At 35.2% G+C, this 14,607-nt stretch overlaps 5 protein-coding genes across 7 annotated transcripts; 2 read left to right on the top strand and 3 right to left on the bottom strand.

Moving 5' to 3' along the window:
• Positions 1-1,277: 1,277 nt before the first annotated feature.
• LOC104781040 (serine carboxypeptidase-like 38) lies at positions 1,278-3,155 on the bottom strand. The gene is made up of 3 exons (XM_087509096.1): positions 2,787-3,155; positions 2,479-2,586; positions 1,278-2,351 (listed from the first exon to the last, which is right to left on the bottom strand). The coding sequence occupies exons 2-3, from the start codon at positions 2,543-2,545 to the stop codon at positions 1,342-1,344; spliced, it is 1,077 nt and encodes a 358-aa protein (XP_087365222.1). The 5' UTR covers positions 2,546-2,586; positions 2,787-3,155; the 3' UTR covers positions 1,278-1,341.
• A 3,605-nt stretch (positions 3,156-6,760) lies between these two features.
• Positions 6,761-8,006, bottom strand: LOC104781038 (serine/threonine-protein kinase-like protein At3g51990). Its single transcript, XM_087511382.1, has one exon. It carries the CDS (start codon positions 8,004-8,006, stop codon positions 6,927-6,929), a length of 1,080 nt encoding a protein of 359 aa, XP_087367508.1. The 3' UTR covers positions 6,761-6,926.
• A 237-nt stretch (positions 8,007-8,243) lies between these two features.
• LOC104781037 (hsp70 nucleotide exchange factor FES1) lies at positions 8,244-11,605 on the top strand. 2 transcript variants are annotated; one of them, XM_019244731.2, is made up of 8 exons: positions 8,244-8,717; positions 8,820-8,911; positions 8,998-9,148; positions 9,235-9,362; positions 9,458-9,616; positions 9,692-9,877; positions 9,973-10,195; positions 10,781-11,605. In XM_019244731.2, the coding sequence occupies exons 1-7, from the start codon at positions 8,471-8,473 to the stop codon at positions 10,183-10,185; spliced, it is 1,176 nt and encodes a 391-aa protein (XP_019100276.1). In that variant the 5' UTR covers positions 8,244-8,470; the 3' UTR covers positions 10,186-10,195; positions 10,781-11,605. The 2 variants fall into 2 exon arrangements, with proteins under 2 accessions (XP_019100276.1, XP_010503911.1); XM_010505609.3 differs by having other exon boundaries at positions 10,450-11,605.
• Positions 10,398-11,649, bottom strand: LOC104781035 (acyl-CoA--sterol O-acyltransferase 1). 2 transcript variants are annotated; one of them, XM_019244732.2, is made up of 2 exons: positions 11,386-11,649; positions 10,398-11,289 (listed from the first exon to the last, which is right to left on the bottom strand). In XM_019244732.2, exons 1-2 carry the CDS (start codon positions 11,593-11,595, stop codon positions 10,555-10,557), a joined length of 945 nt encoding a protein of 314 aa, XP_019100277.2. In that variant the 5' UTR covers positions 11,596-11,649; the 3' UTR covers positions 10,398-10,554. The 2 variants fall into 2 exon arrangements, with proteins under 2 accessions (XP_019100277.2, XP_010503909.2); XM_010505607.2 differs by having other exon boundaries at positions 10,398-11,595.
• Positions 11,650-12,270: 621 nt separating this feature from the next.
• On the top strand, positions 12,271-13,529 carry LOC104781036 (basic leucine zipper 24). The gene is made up of 3 exons (XM_019244736.2): positions 12,271-12,414; positions 12,513-12,819; positions 13,201-13,529. Exons 1-3 carry the CDS (start codon positions 12,271-12,273, stop codon positions 13,326-13,328), a joined length of 579 nt encoding a protein of 192 aa, XP_019100281.1. The 3' UTR covers positions 13,329-13,529.
• Positions 13,530-14,607: the final 1,078 nt, after the last annotated feature.

Here is a 14,607-nt window from a genome sequence, read left to right as displayed (position 1 = left end):
ATGAATATTTATGTCGGTTTGAGTTTATAAAAGAGAATTAGCGTATAAATGTTTTTTGCCCAAAAAAAAAGTATAGATTTGATAATATTGAATGAGTTTATATGTCGATTTGGGTTCATAAAGGAGAATTAAAGTTTAAGATCTTATAATTAAACGAGATGATTTGTGGATTTAGGTTTAGCTAAATTAATTTCTTAATGATTTATAACACACTAGATTAGGACCCGTCCGATGTGCGGGTTTAGAGTTTTTAAAATAAAATTAAATTTAACAAAGAATATAAAGTAAATTTTTTTAGTAAGTAAAAACTATCTATAAAAATAAAAGATACACGGAATTGTCCAATGTGATATTTGGTGTAAAAGGTGTGACTCTGCGGTTGAGACAATTAATCATATTTTCTTTGAATTTCGTCGCTCGTGTGAAGTTTGGGATTTGTCTCCGACTTTAGTGTCGTCAGAGGGTTTTCCATATGAGTCGGTGTACTCGAATTTGGATTTTGTTTTTCGGAGGGGTGCCTCTCAACAGGGTGATCCTGATCAACTTCTTCAATTACCATGGATTTTATGGGCAATCTAGAAGGCCATAAATAAATAAGGTTTTCAAGGTTTAGAGATCGAGGTGAAGGATATAATTGCTCAGGCTTTGGGCGATAAGTTAGCCTGGAAGAGGCATTCTCTTTTACGGCGGTCATGTCAGCTCCATCTTTGTCTTCAGGTGTCCAAGTTTCTTCACATGGTTGTCAGATTGATGGTTCTTGGAAAGCAACCAATGTGCATTCAGGATTGGGCTGGTGGTGTTGCGTTGGTGAGGAGCGAACCTTGTTGTTGGGGGCCAAGTGTCTAAGACCGAGCCCTTCCCCCTACATTTGGAGTTAGAAGCGTTGTTGTGGGTCATAGAGCGGATATGTGCTTCAGGGATCGCTTGTCAAGATTTCGAAACTGATTGTGCTGAGTTACTCACTATGGTGCAGTCCCTGAAGATTGGTCGTCCTTCTCCAACCTGCTCTATGAGTTTAACTCGCTGGAGTCCTTCCCCCTATTCTCCATCTTTTGGAACCCGCGTGCGTCAAATACAAAGGCAGATTGTCTTGCCCGTGCTTCACATTTTCTTATCTCTGAAGTTTCTTTTCTAAACTCCTTGCCTCCAGTTTTAACAACTAACCGAGGAAGTGAGCTACTAACTTTAAAAACCTCTAATTGTTAAAATTGACATGTATTGTGAAGTGAGCTACTAACTTTAAAAACCAAGATTTTAATAATTTCAAACACATCTTATTTTTATCTGTACCAAATTAAGTCTTATTAAGTTTATTACAGGGGTGACAGGTTACGTTACAAATCAGGGTGTTTTGGGGAGAGGAGTATTATGGATAAAGCTGGTAAAGAGTGTAAGTGCACGTATAGGGTGGTCCCTAGTCACACCATGACCTGCTCCTCTCACAATTGCATAGGACAAGTTTCCTTTGTAATCTAATGTGTAGCCTCCCACCTGCCCTTCGGTGAACCACGAACGCCAATCATTTACAACCGTTAGATTCATATCCTTGAGTGTGGCCAGTGTAGCTGTAAAAGGCACCACCGCGTCCAAGTCTCCACTGTAAAACATCATTCGGAGACCCTTACCCATCAGCTCGTGAAGAACAGGAATCATTGAGGCATATTTTTCAGTTTCGTTCCACTCGGGATTCAATTCATAATTGCAATCAGCCCACGGGTACGGTAATTTCGTGGTGTTGGCAATGGCATGTATCGCTTCTTGAACCTTTTTCTTGTTAAGATAAGCATGTATGTAGTTTTTTACGCACGGATCAATGTCCATTATTGTCCTACATTTCTTGGGTTTGATGCTCGATGTGGAGTTTAGGCATATCGGAGAGTGTATGTTGGACAAGTCCACATATTGAAATTTAGCTTGGTGCATTGTATCAATATCCATGCACTTTTCCATATCATCTGTCTCGGTATCTGTATTCCACTCGTTGCAGAGTTTAACGTTGTCCACATAGACACCACGACTCTTCAGATATCCTTCGACAGAATCGTCTATGGCTTTTACATCGAGTGCTGGAGCACCAATCATCATACCTCGTAAGTTGATGAAGGTTTGGTTGTTACGGCTAAGGATAATCTGCGCAAGTTGGGGACCATGGTGGCCCGCGTAACTCTGACCGGTGATGAAAATTTCTCTTCGTTTATATTCCGGAAACCTTTCAAGCCAATTCACCAAGAACATATAATTATCTTCAGCTGATAGCGTGTCCCCTTGCTCGGCAATTTGTTTTGCATCTAAAGTTTTTGAGTACGAGAATCCTACAGTTGCCGGCGATTCTAAGAACAATATGTTTGCCTCTGCATGTAAATCCAATATACGTGTGATTGCATACATACTAATCTCATTATATATCTTGTGAATATACACCAAAAAAATACGAAGTAATTAATAGACTTTGATAAAGTATATATGTATGTACTTTACCGTTGTTCCATGAATAAGGATTGCGGAGTAGCCTTTTGCTGTCTTCTAGTACGCGGAATGGACCCATTCCTTTAAATGCCACAGATTGTAGAGATGAGCAGCCTGGTCCTGTATTACAACAATATGTTTAATTCTCAATGATTAAGAGAGAAAAAACGATATATTTCCTATAAAAAAAAACTAGATGGTAGCTAGAAGACTAATTATCTTTTCTAAGTTTTTAAAAGTCTGATTATATGAAATAAATAGCTCCAATGTAAAAAGAGTTTGTACGTAGAGGAATACATATTAAATATTTATGTGTATACCTCCGTTTAGCCATAACACGAGAGGAGTAGAGTTACTAGGTTTGACGGATTCCACGAAATAATAGTACAAAAACCGACCGGCCGTTTCGTTCACAGCCACATGACCGCCCTACTGTCTGAAATTAACGTTAGAAGGTTGCCCGGGGAGCTTCTTGATTAGATCTTTCTCCTTTGGCGATAGCACGTCACCTGACGAACCAACTCCTAGCTTCGACCGGGAGAAATGGGTTTCGCTCGTACAATAGATTTGTGATGCCAGAGACAAGAATAGGAAAACACAAGCGGCCACGAACCAGTGTTGACGTTTTCCCATTCTATTATCTTGGACTCCTTTAAGAAATAGGATTTTTTTAAAAAAAGGAAAACAAAGATTTAGACAATGAATGGCAGCATTTTATAGATTTACTCTTTGGTTCTTGACATCTATTTTTAATCACCTATTTAACAACTTACACAATAAATCGGGCACATATAACTACCAGGCCAGTGCACCATAGAAAAAGGATAACAACACTTTGTTACAACCAAGCCATTGCATTCATATTTACAACTGTATGTTTTGAATAAAAGAATCATTAAGTTATATTTAATTATTAAAGAAAAAATTAAACCAACTGTAACTAACTTCTAAATATAATGGACAAAACGTTGCTAACTCTCCAATTAAAAAGCATGTGACATTCAAATTTTTTTTTTTTTGTGGTGTCTATTTTCAAAAATACTCAAGCTAATGATAGCATAAACTATAACCAAGAATTTAATTTCTTCCAAGTTTCCCGTAAAACATTTGGTACGTTATTCTCAAATTTTTGAATGTTTTGGCTTAATAATAATTACCATTACGATTTAGCCGGTAACTAGATGTAGAAAATAAGAGTTTTTATGCACAGTAAAGCTATATGTACTAATAAAACCAACTGTAAAGCTATCATATATTTAATGGAACAACAATTGATTTCAAAAGTTACAATTATTAGGATACAGAAAATGAGAGTTAAAAAAAAAACATAAACACAAAAATTTAAAGATTTTTTAAATCAAGAGATTTTTCAATTCTCCGTGTTAAATTATAAATTCATGTTATTGATAAAAGTCAGTGTAAATTATTATTATCAATTATATTATATTATAATTAATATATATGTATTTAAAACTTGAGACTATGTTTCTTAGTGTTAAATTATAAATTCATGTTACCGATTAAAACTAGAAGGATTTGGTACAATTCTAAATAAATAAATAATTAAAATAGTTTGAGTGATCTATGTTATTTATCGTTTTTAAAATTGAAAAATGGTGAAATTTGTTAAACAAAGGTATATCCAAAAAAACAAAAAAAATATTAATCACATGCTCAAAAATCAAAATAATATATATATATATATAAGAGAAATGTATAAGGTTACATGGAATAAAACATATTAAATAAAACTTATTCTGAACATCACACACACCAAAAAAATAGTGACAATACTAAGAAGAAATTTGAGAAACCTATTTGTAATAAAAAAAACAATTATAATAGTAGTGGTAGACTATAGAATTTTAATTAAAATTTAAAATGAATTTTATTTTTTGATAAATACACATATTTAAAAGTTAGAGTAATATTATGAGCTTGTAGATTTAGGAGAATCAAAATAAAAGAACACTATATAGAAACATAGTAGACTATACATATTTTAAAGTAGAAAAAATTATATATGTAAACATAATTTTTTTTGTCAAACAGTTAAGATAAATGTAGTATTTGATGTTATAATATGATGTTTATGGATAGAAATGAGTCCAGTTATGAGATTTATTACTAGAAATCAAAATTTATGTGTAGTATAACATTGTCAAAGAAACTTCGCGACAAATGGTGGGTATATTTTCTAAGATTTTGTACGTTTGTATTATTAAGTAATGATCACTCAACCGACAAAAAACCAAAGAGTATTAGAAGATGAAAAAATATGAAAAATAGTTATGATATGTCTTCGTAATCAATATTATAAGCGAGATAATAAAATGTGAAAAGAGAGTAGCTGCAAGATAACGAATGTATACCACAAAATAAAGAAAAAATAATTCTGAAAATATGTTAAAAGAATTGATATTTTTAATATTGAATAATTGTAATTATATCAACGGTTCATGTTAATAATAAAAAATTATAGTCCTGCATGTTATAAATCTAGCATATATATAGTAGGGAGTTTTAAACTGATCAGTTGATTATTATTAGTTTTCTGTTAGAAAAACAGTTTACTTTTTAGTTAACTCTAGAGAATAGATTTTAAAACCCTCTATTTTAATTTGGGTTCTTCCATAATCCGTAAAAAACAAAAAACAAAACTGTACTATATACTGTATAAAGTTAGATCAATGATATGGTTTATAAGCATGTCTTGAGTACATTGGTAATCTCATTACATATGGACATATGGTACATGTAAGACGAAGATGATGCGTGAGCTACTGTGACAATCTCGATAATAGGTGTTTTGCAGGAAGATTATTAGTGTAGTAGATTATGACCCGCGGTATATTGCGAGCAAATTTTTCTTAATTTTTTCTTATTGTACTATTTTAATACTAATTTTGTTAATGTACTCTTTTGTAATTATAGTGATTTTGTATATAATTTGTGGTATATCGTATAACAATTTTTTTTAATACAATCTTAATTAAATCAGTTTGATTCGACATATTTTATAGTGGTATTGTTAAAATAGTAAAATAAGGATTTCACATGTATTGAAGTATCATATTAATAATAATTTATTTTTTAGTATTATCAATTTAATCATGTAATATCATATAGTCTGTCATATAATATAACTCGTTTGCATTATTTTGAAAATTTAATATGTTTAAATATTCATAATTTTAGACTTCTTATTAAGTTTAGATGTATCAGTTATAAATTACAAATTATAAATTTCTCAAAATTCTATAATTTACTATATACGGTAAATTTACGATATATGTATGTTGAACACACACTTTTTATATTAATTGAATAATATATGTTCGTTTAAAAAAATTCAAATCACAATATATGCAGGAAAAATATCCATTTTTATCAATTTTATGTATTATATGATGATTTACTACATTTAAATTTTAAAATTTTTAAAAGATGATAGGAGAATAATTTTTTTTAATATGGAATAAATCTTCTAAATATCTATATTAATTATAGAATATTATATATGGATATTTAAAATATTTTAATTTTGTTTGGTTATAAAAATAGTAGAGAGAATTAATTAAACTTGTTTGGATATGAATATAAGCATTAAATGTAAAACCTTTCTAAAACCGATTTTTGAGCAAAAACTGCTGCAAAAATACTAGTATAGATAATTGATGACTTTAAGTAATGAGATCTTCTTCATGAGTGATACAGACTTCAGAAAAAAATGATTTAGAGAATATCATTAATGCACATGTACATAAAAGGATGAAATATTTGAAAACAATTTACTTTAAAATATAATCTAGAGGTGGATAAAGAGTTTTTTTTTTTTTTTTTTTTGACAATCAAACACCATATATTAAGTTATCGGAGATGTCTCTTTTCGAGAAAGAGTCAGTTAGGTACCGACGAGCTTACATGGGAAAAACAAAAACATCGTGCTCTTACACATTTTACAAGTTTATCAGCATGGATATGATCCTCTCAATGAATATATCTAATACTAAAATTAGCAAATTTATCTTTGAAATAAGTAAAATCCTTCAATTCTGATAAAAAGGTTGGCCAATCCTCGATATTAAATGTCATTCTTAGGATATTAAATGTCATCCTTAGGAGGTCTGAACAATTCGTAGCAAAAAAAAAAAATTTATAGTCCAACACTAATAAGCATTCCATAGCCCAAACAATGGTATCTAACTCTGACTCTGCGTGTAAACGGGATAGAGTTTATGAGGTTGGAAATGTTTTTAAATAATTTTCAACTTTAAACTAAACATAGAAAATATTTTGCAAAACTATTATAACTAAAATAAATACAATTATACAATAGCTTATAATAAGAAGAAAAAAAATGATGTAATGGTAATGTTAAACGAATAAATTGACCAAACCACAAAAAGAAAAAAGAAAAAAATGGCTTCAAAGCGAAGCACTTGATTTAAAAAAAAAAATCATTCCACGGGTCGACCAACAGTCTCGACCATCATACACGGGTTTCCAATGCTTAACTCATCCCACCGTCGAGACCTAACGGACTTAGTCAACCCCGTGAGCCACCCAACCACTTCTTCCATTTCCGGCCGTTTCTCTCTACACGTTCTCACACACTTAGCCGCCACCAATCCCAGATGATTCCTCACGCTTACATCCATCGGTGGTCCGATTCTCGGATCATAAATCCCACCGATTTTGCCTCTTTTTATCATCGGAATCGCCCAATCCACTATAAACGACGGCGAGTATCTAACGTCGATTGCTTTCCTCCCGCTGATTATCTCCAACAACAAGATCCCGAAGCTGAACACATCTGTTTTACTGCTTAATCTATCGGCAGTTACGTAATCTGGATCTAAGTACCCCATTGTTCCTGCAGGTGGTGTTGATTTCACTTTCTGATCGTTCACATTGCATCTGATCGCTAATCCGAAATCGCCTAGCTTCGCGTTTAGACTCTTATCCATCAGTACGTTTGCTGATTTGATATCTCTGTGTATGATCGGTGGCTCCTGTGAGTGTAGGAGATGTACTGCTTTCGCGATCTGGAGAGCGATTTTGATTCTCTTGCTCCAGCTCGAGATCGCGACCGAGTTCGAATCGGAATCGGAGTGAATCACGTCGTATAAGCTCCCGTTCCCCATGAACTCGACGACGAGAAGCGGATCTTTGGAGTTATCGGCGCTAAAACCTAACAGATTCACGAACCTAGGGCTACGGATCCTGGACAGAATCTCGAACTCGTTGTGGAACTCGCGGCTGATTTCGCGAGATTTCGAAGGTCTCTTGACGGCGACGAGACGCGAACCGATGACAGCTTTGTAAACGCTTCCATGGCTACCACGGCCGAGGAGATTGCTGATGTCGAATCCACCTGTGGCGGATTCGAGATCGCGATGGAGGAATCGACGAAGCCTGGGACGGTTTTCTTCGGTGGGAGATTCGGGAGGAGGAGGAACAGAAGAAGCTTTGCTGGAGGAGGAAGATGAGACGGCGATTGCGATGGCGGATCCGGCTTTGCAGGAGAGGTAACCCATTGAGTTGAGAGAGCAACAAGGTTGAAGGAAGACGAAGACGAAGAAGAAGAAAAGGGAAAGGTGTATTTGGGGAGCTTAATGGCGTGAGAAGTCATTTTTGTTAATTAAGGGACCATTTGATTAGGAAGTGGAGGGCTCTTTATTTTGTTATTAATTATGCTTTATCCTAATTATTCGTAAATCGTCCCTCCATTTTATTGTCAATCTATTTGTTACCATAAAACTAATTAATCGACCAATTTACACCCTAGTGTTATGTTACAGCGGTCAAGATGCTTCCACGTGGCATTTTTAATTGTTTAGCGCGATTGAAGGTGACGATGGATGAGATGACGTGTAATAATTTTATTGGTTAGACACGTTGTTAAGGAGTGTTTAGTTTCGTATATAAAAAAACCTGAAACAAGAAGTGTATATGAGTTTTGTTAAAAGGCGAAAAAACCTTAAACCTTTGTTTTGTACTGATGAAGTCTAACGCCGGGAAGACTAAGATGCCGAAGATTAACTATTTCCGATGTATGTTAGTACTGGTGGTGATGTCTTTGGTGGGTTGTTCGATAGCTGAGAAAGTCAATTCCACTGGGGGAATGGTTTGGTCTAGTGCGAGAGATGAGGCTGAATTGGTTGAAGATTCCGGTGTTGTGATCGGAGAGCAAGATCAAATCGACGGTGGATTCTCTTCACTTGATGGGATGTTACACTGGGCAATTGGTAATTTTATATTTCACAGTGTTGTTCTTCTTTAGTCTTTACAATTTTTAGTTTTTTTTGGTCTAGATCTGATTTTGTGTTGGATATCACCGGTTATAATAGGTAACTCTGATCCTGCGACATTGAAGGAAGCAGCTAAAGATGCAGAGAAGATGTCTCTGGATGAGTTACAGAAGCGGCAATTGGAGTTAAAGGTGCAGACTTTGCAACTCTGGTCTTAGTTTCTGCTTGTTTTTTTTTTTTACTGGAATCCCAATCTGAAACTAGTTGTCTTGAGCAGGAGCTGGTGGAAAAGCTGAAAATGCCATCAGACGCGAAGTTGATGCAAATAGCCATAGATGACTTGAAAAATTCGTCTTTGTCTCTTGAAGATCGTCACCGTGCTTTGCAGGAACTATTAATCCTTGTTGAACCGATTGATAATGCAAATGGTAATTGGAATTGTTCCTTTGTTTTACATGAGTCTGATCAATTGTTGTTGTCCGTTGAGTTTCTCATCATTCTTCTCTTTGTGTAGATTTGAGCAAATCAGGAGGGCTTAGAGTTGTCGCAGGAGAGCTTAATCATGATGACACAGAAGTGAGGAAACTAGCTGCGTGGGTGCTCGGGAAAGCTAGCCAAAACAACCCGTTTGTTCAAGAGCAGGTTTGTTTTCGTTGGACTTGTAAAGCTGTGTTGAACTTGAAGTATAAAACTGTCTGAAAAAAATCATGCTTCTTGTTCTGTGAATTTGGTATCAGGTTCTTGAACTTGGGGCTTTAACAACACTGATAAAGATGGTAAACTCCAGCTCTGTCGAAGAAGCTGGTAAAGCACTCTTTGCTGTTTCTGCCTTGATACGCAATAATATAGGTGGTCAGGAAAAGTTTTATGCAGCACATGGATACATCATGCTTCAGGTAAATACATCATGTCAAGTTTTGTTCATATTCTTCTGATTCAGAAAAAACCAATCACGTTTCTTTGTTCTGTAGGATGTGATGCGCAATGAGAGCTTGGATATCAAACTAAGACGGAAAGCTGTATTCTTAGTGGGTGATCTGGCCGAGTCTCAACTACAGAACACAGAGAAAGCTGAACTTCCTATTTTCAATGATCGTTTGTTCCTAAAGTCTGTGATCGATTTGATCGCTGTGCTTGATCTTGATCTCCAAGAAAAGGTAGAACTCTAACAGGACCTCATGATCTTTTTTTCCTCTATGAATCTTGTCACACATCTCCATCTCACATATGCTACTTGGAAAATATGTTTCAGGCTCTTACAGCAATCCAGACTCTTCTTCAACTTAGATACTCTGAGCCTCAGATTCTCAAAGAGTTCTGCGGGTTGGAAGGAGCATTGGAGAGAATGAAGCTGCAGCTGGAGGAATCAATGGCGGATGAAGACAAGAGAGACTATGCTGCAGATGTCGAGAGCCTTCGTGGTGAAGTGGAACTAATCTTCCGCCAAAAGCTTGGACTTTTATGAACCATGATCAGTAAGAAAGCAACTCCCTGTGCTTTAATTTCTGGTTGGAAAAGCTTTTAGCTGTAGGAGTTGTAGACAAATCTAACTGTCTTAGATAGAGTTGAAGATGTGTAACTTAGGCGGATCCTGCAGATCCATTAAATTTTGCATGTTATTTCCTTGACTTGAGATGTTTTCTTCCCCTCGTCTAGTTCCATATCGTGTTTGCAATGTTTTTATCTTTTATGTATAGTATTATAAACTTCCACTATTTGTTTGATTCAGGTTCCATGTAAATCAAGTAGTTGCAGAAACGTACATATTTTAGTGGTAGGAACAAAAAATATAAAAGTCACAATAGAGATCACTCAAGATTTGCAAATGGCAAGTTTAAAAAAGAGAAGCCATCATGCTCCTGATCTCAGCTGCAACCGTGCCTATAGATTTGTACTCTTCAATTGCTCTATCAGCTATGTTGCACCGCTTAAACTCTGGCAAGAACAGCCACAAAGCTGTCACTATCACAAAACCGAGTGTCAATAACTGACTGATTGCTGTTTGGAGTTTCCACCGTCCGTTAATGGTTTTCTTGATGATAATCTCCACTGTCGTGCAGAATCCGTGTATAAGGAAGAAGCACATTACCTTCCAATCTGGCCTCAACCGTCCCATGTAGAAGAAGATGAGCTCGTGCATTATCCCCGAGACAACGAACGTCCCAAAAATGGCAGGAACCCTTGACCAGTTCCGACCCAAGACGCAGAACAGCTGGACCATGGGATCATACACGGTCGGTCGTAGGATTCCAGTGACCATCAAGTTCCATCGTCTCCCCCAGAAATCTTGAAGTGATGTTGCGAGGTATGGCTCGTTGAACTGTGGCTCAAGCTCAAGATCGGACATGGCTCGAACCACAGCAGCCATGGCGGCTAGGATGAGTTCGAGGGTGATATAGATGTGGATCGCGTAAAGAGTCAACAGGGCTTTGTCAGGCAGTTTGCTGCTGTAATCATAGACTTTGATGAGAAGAACCAAAAGAAACGCCTTAATGGTATAACTCAAAGGACCCTCTCTGGATCCTCCTCCATGGGAGCCAGATTTTGGAGATTTAGTGCTCAGCTGAATCTTGATGGGTAAGCAAGAGACAGCTAAGAAAATAGGTAAAGATAGAGGTTTAGGGTTTGAAGAGAGCGGACCACGTCCTAATGCAAAGAGAAATACCTTGAAATTAGCGAGCCAACCGATGAGGAAAGCCGTGATGCCGAGTAAGTGTATGGAAGGTTTCATCAATAAAGGAACTATGAAGAAAATGAGTAGAACTGGGATGATCAGAATCAGCCTTTGGATTCCTTTTGGAACCAATCTGGCAATGAAAAAAGTGTAACACAGTGAGATAATCACTAAACCCCATGCCTTAATGAAACTCACCATTTCTTCTGCCTTCTTGAATCTAATAAGTCTCGGGGAAGGGAAGAAGACGATGACGATGATGAATAAATCAGTAAAAAAATTGACACAAAACGTGTTTGCGATTAATTTATGATAAAGACGTGTGATATAATATTAAATAAACCAATGAGAAAAGTCTTCTTTCTTTTATTTTTTCTATTCGAAAAACAATTTGGCAATTGACATTAAAGAACCAAATTCTCTTTTCTTTTCTTTAATATTATTCATTGGAGATATGGTAAAATGGCTTATGCCTATCACCGAAATTGGTTTATTCCATCGTAATTTTTGGTCATAAAGACCGTTTCATCAAGGCAAAAGGTAAAATCATCATCGACTCTTCTAAACTTTTTTTCTGTAATCTCAAAATCACAAAATCCTATCTATCTTTGAATTTTGGTTCTCTCATCTTTGCAAGGATTTCAGAAGACGACCAAACACAGAAACACTGTAAGATTTTTCTTCCTTGGGACATGTCAAAACATTTTAAAGAGTTGACTACTGTTGTATTCATCCACTATGTAAATCAGGAACATATTCTTCAACACCATCATCATCCCTTTAACCGTCATAATATCAGCCTAACTCTATATCACAAAATATTGAATAGAACAGGTGTTTTCTTTGGCGATCTAGAATTTTAGAATAATAAAAAAGATGAATATGGATGAGGAAGAAGTAGAAGTTTGGGGTGGAGCATCCAGAGGGTGTAGCCACACTCACAGCTGTAACCCTCCAGGACCAGATGATGCTTCTCACTCCCACACATGCTTCCACACCCACACTCATCTCATCATCCCTGTATAATAATTTATATCTTTGCTTGATATTTGATCTTATGGTTCTGATGATTTGAATGGATTGTTATGGAACATATAAGTATTGATATACTGCAACAGGATCAGCAAGAGAATGATCATTCTGACAGCAACAACAAGAAACGGTCGTGTGGGAACAGAGAGGCAGTGAGGAAGTACAGGGAGAAGAAAAAGGCTCGCACTGCGTACCTTGAAGACGAAGTTAAGAGATTGGAAACTCTGAATGAACATTTGCTTAGAAAGCTTCAGAGCCAAGCAATTGTGGAAGCCGAACTCATCAGACTCCGAACTCTTTTGGTAGAGATGCAGGAGAAGATTGATGGTGAACTTGGTGGTTTCTCGAATCAGAAGCAAAATAAGCAATGCACCGGTTTTGTGTTCAAAGAAGGTGATATCTCCTACTATTTGGTTTTAGAAGATCAAATTGGTTATCAAGATTCTGATATGTTTGATTGAATGGCAATGGAAAGAGGAAGAAATAGTAAATAGCTTATAAAAAAAGAGTGGTGATGATAGTAAGTAGAGAATAGCAGAAACACTTGAGTTAAACGTTTTACTCATAAATTATACAACACGCTAAAAACAACAAAACTTATAGAAATGCAAGTTTTTTAACAAAAAAATTAACACATAAATTTGGTAACTGTTGTGAATTATTAAAAACCACAAAATCAGGTTATCGAACAATGATTACTATTCCATTCATTACTATTCTTTCTATACGATTTGTTTAACTTATGTGGAATGGTAACACAATGGAATCACACAGATGGATGCAGTGTGGCAACAACTAATATATTATGTGAAGCGGCAAGAGTGGAGTGCGAGGATGGCCAAACACTTCATGATGCTGCCATTCACTCCTTTGTTCCTCATTCACCACCATTCTCAAATTAAGCTTTTACGGGTTGTGGTATTGTGTATATATACATACACATATGGAATTTAAATTAGGGATGTAAAGGTTGGAGTCCCATATAGTTAATATATATATATATATACACAGATTGTAACTTACTCCACACATGTCTACTTTAAGGGTACCAAAACATATTGATGTACATTTTGATTTGGAATGAAGAGGAGGGGGATTGTGAAGTTTGTATGTACGACGATGATTGTGGGCTTAGAAAATCTTTGGGGGTCCATTTATAGATTCTCTACATGTGGGTATGGTGAAAAACCCAAGAAACGATATAAGATAAGGTATGCATCATACATACATACATGTGTTTATCATATTTTTCAGAGGAAAATGAAATCTATTGGTGTGTAATGGACTGCTTCCCCAATCATTGAATTTTTATTCAATTTGTATCAAACATTTGCGCATAGTATTTAGTAATCATTCTCCCATGTAAAAATTTAGAAGCGAATCAAATATTTATGGATGGGTCAATGATAAGGCCGCAATGTTAGATTTTTTTGGGTGGTAAATAATTAAGCAAAGAGTTTAAAATATTGAAAAACACACACACATAATCATAGAGTGAGGTGTTAGGTGCCTCGGCTCCTGTGACTAGACTAGACCACTGCTTTTTGACACCCTAAAAAATAAACTATTATAATCATTTGCTTTTTCCATTGTGGGTCATTCTTCTTTTACAAAAAGGTCCTTTGGAAAATTTTAAATTTTCAAAAAATAATAATTCTTTTTTACCCTACATTAATTTAGAACAATCATGTCTTTTCATCTTTAATCCTACCCCCTCATGTATATAATATACTCCATATTTTGAATATCTTATTAAACAAAAAAAAAGTTTGAATATGTGAAAGTGAAACTACGTGCGTAAGATTTTTTTAAAATTATATATAGTCCATAATAATCTACAGAATAAATATGCTAGTTTCATTGATTCAGATAAGAAACCTATGGAATTGGTCAACACATGCCATGAGATTATTTATTAAGAGATTTAATCATCATGACACGGTTTTAATTAATTTCATGTGATTCAATGAAGCATGCAATAATGATTGAATCAAAATATTTAAGCCACTACTGCAAAAAAAACAGTACCACTAACTAACTAAAATTTAAGTGTCTCACCAAACTAATTGAATAAAAGCAGAGAATTAAGCTGGACATGACATGCTTTTTATGTTTCCCTAATTAGTCAAATTTTATCTTAAATGAACAATAACAAATCCTGCCGTTTCATTTTTTAAGAAA

Source organism: Camelina sativa, chromosome 4 (assembly GCF_030686135.1).
Source record: "Camelina sativa cultivar CO46 ecotype springtype chromosome 4, ASM3068613v1".
Taxonomy (NCBI): Eukaryota; Viridiplantae; Streptophyta; class Magnoliopsida; order Brassicales; family Brassicaceae; genus Camelina; species Camelina sativa.
This window is presented reverse-complemented; position numbering and strand designations above follow the sequence as displayed.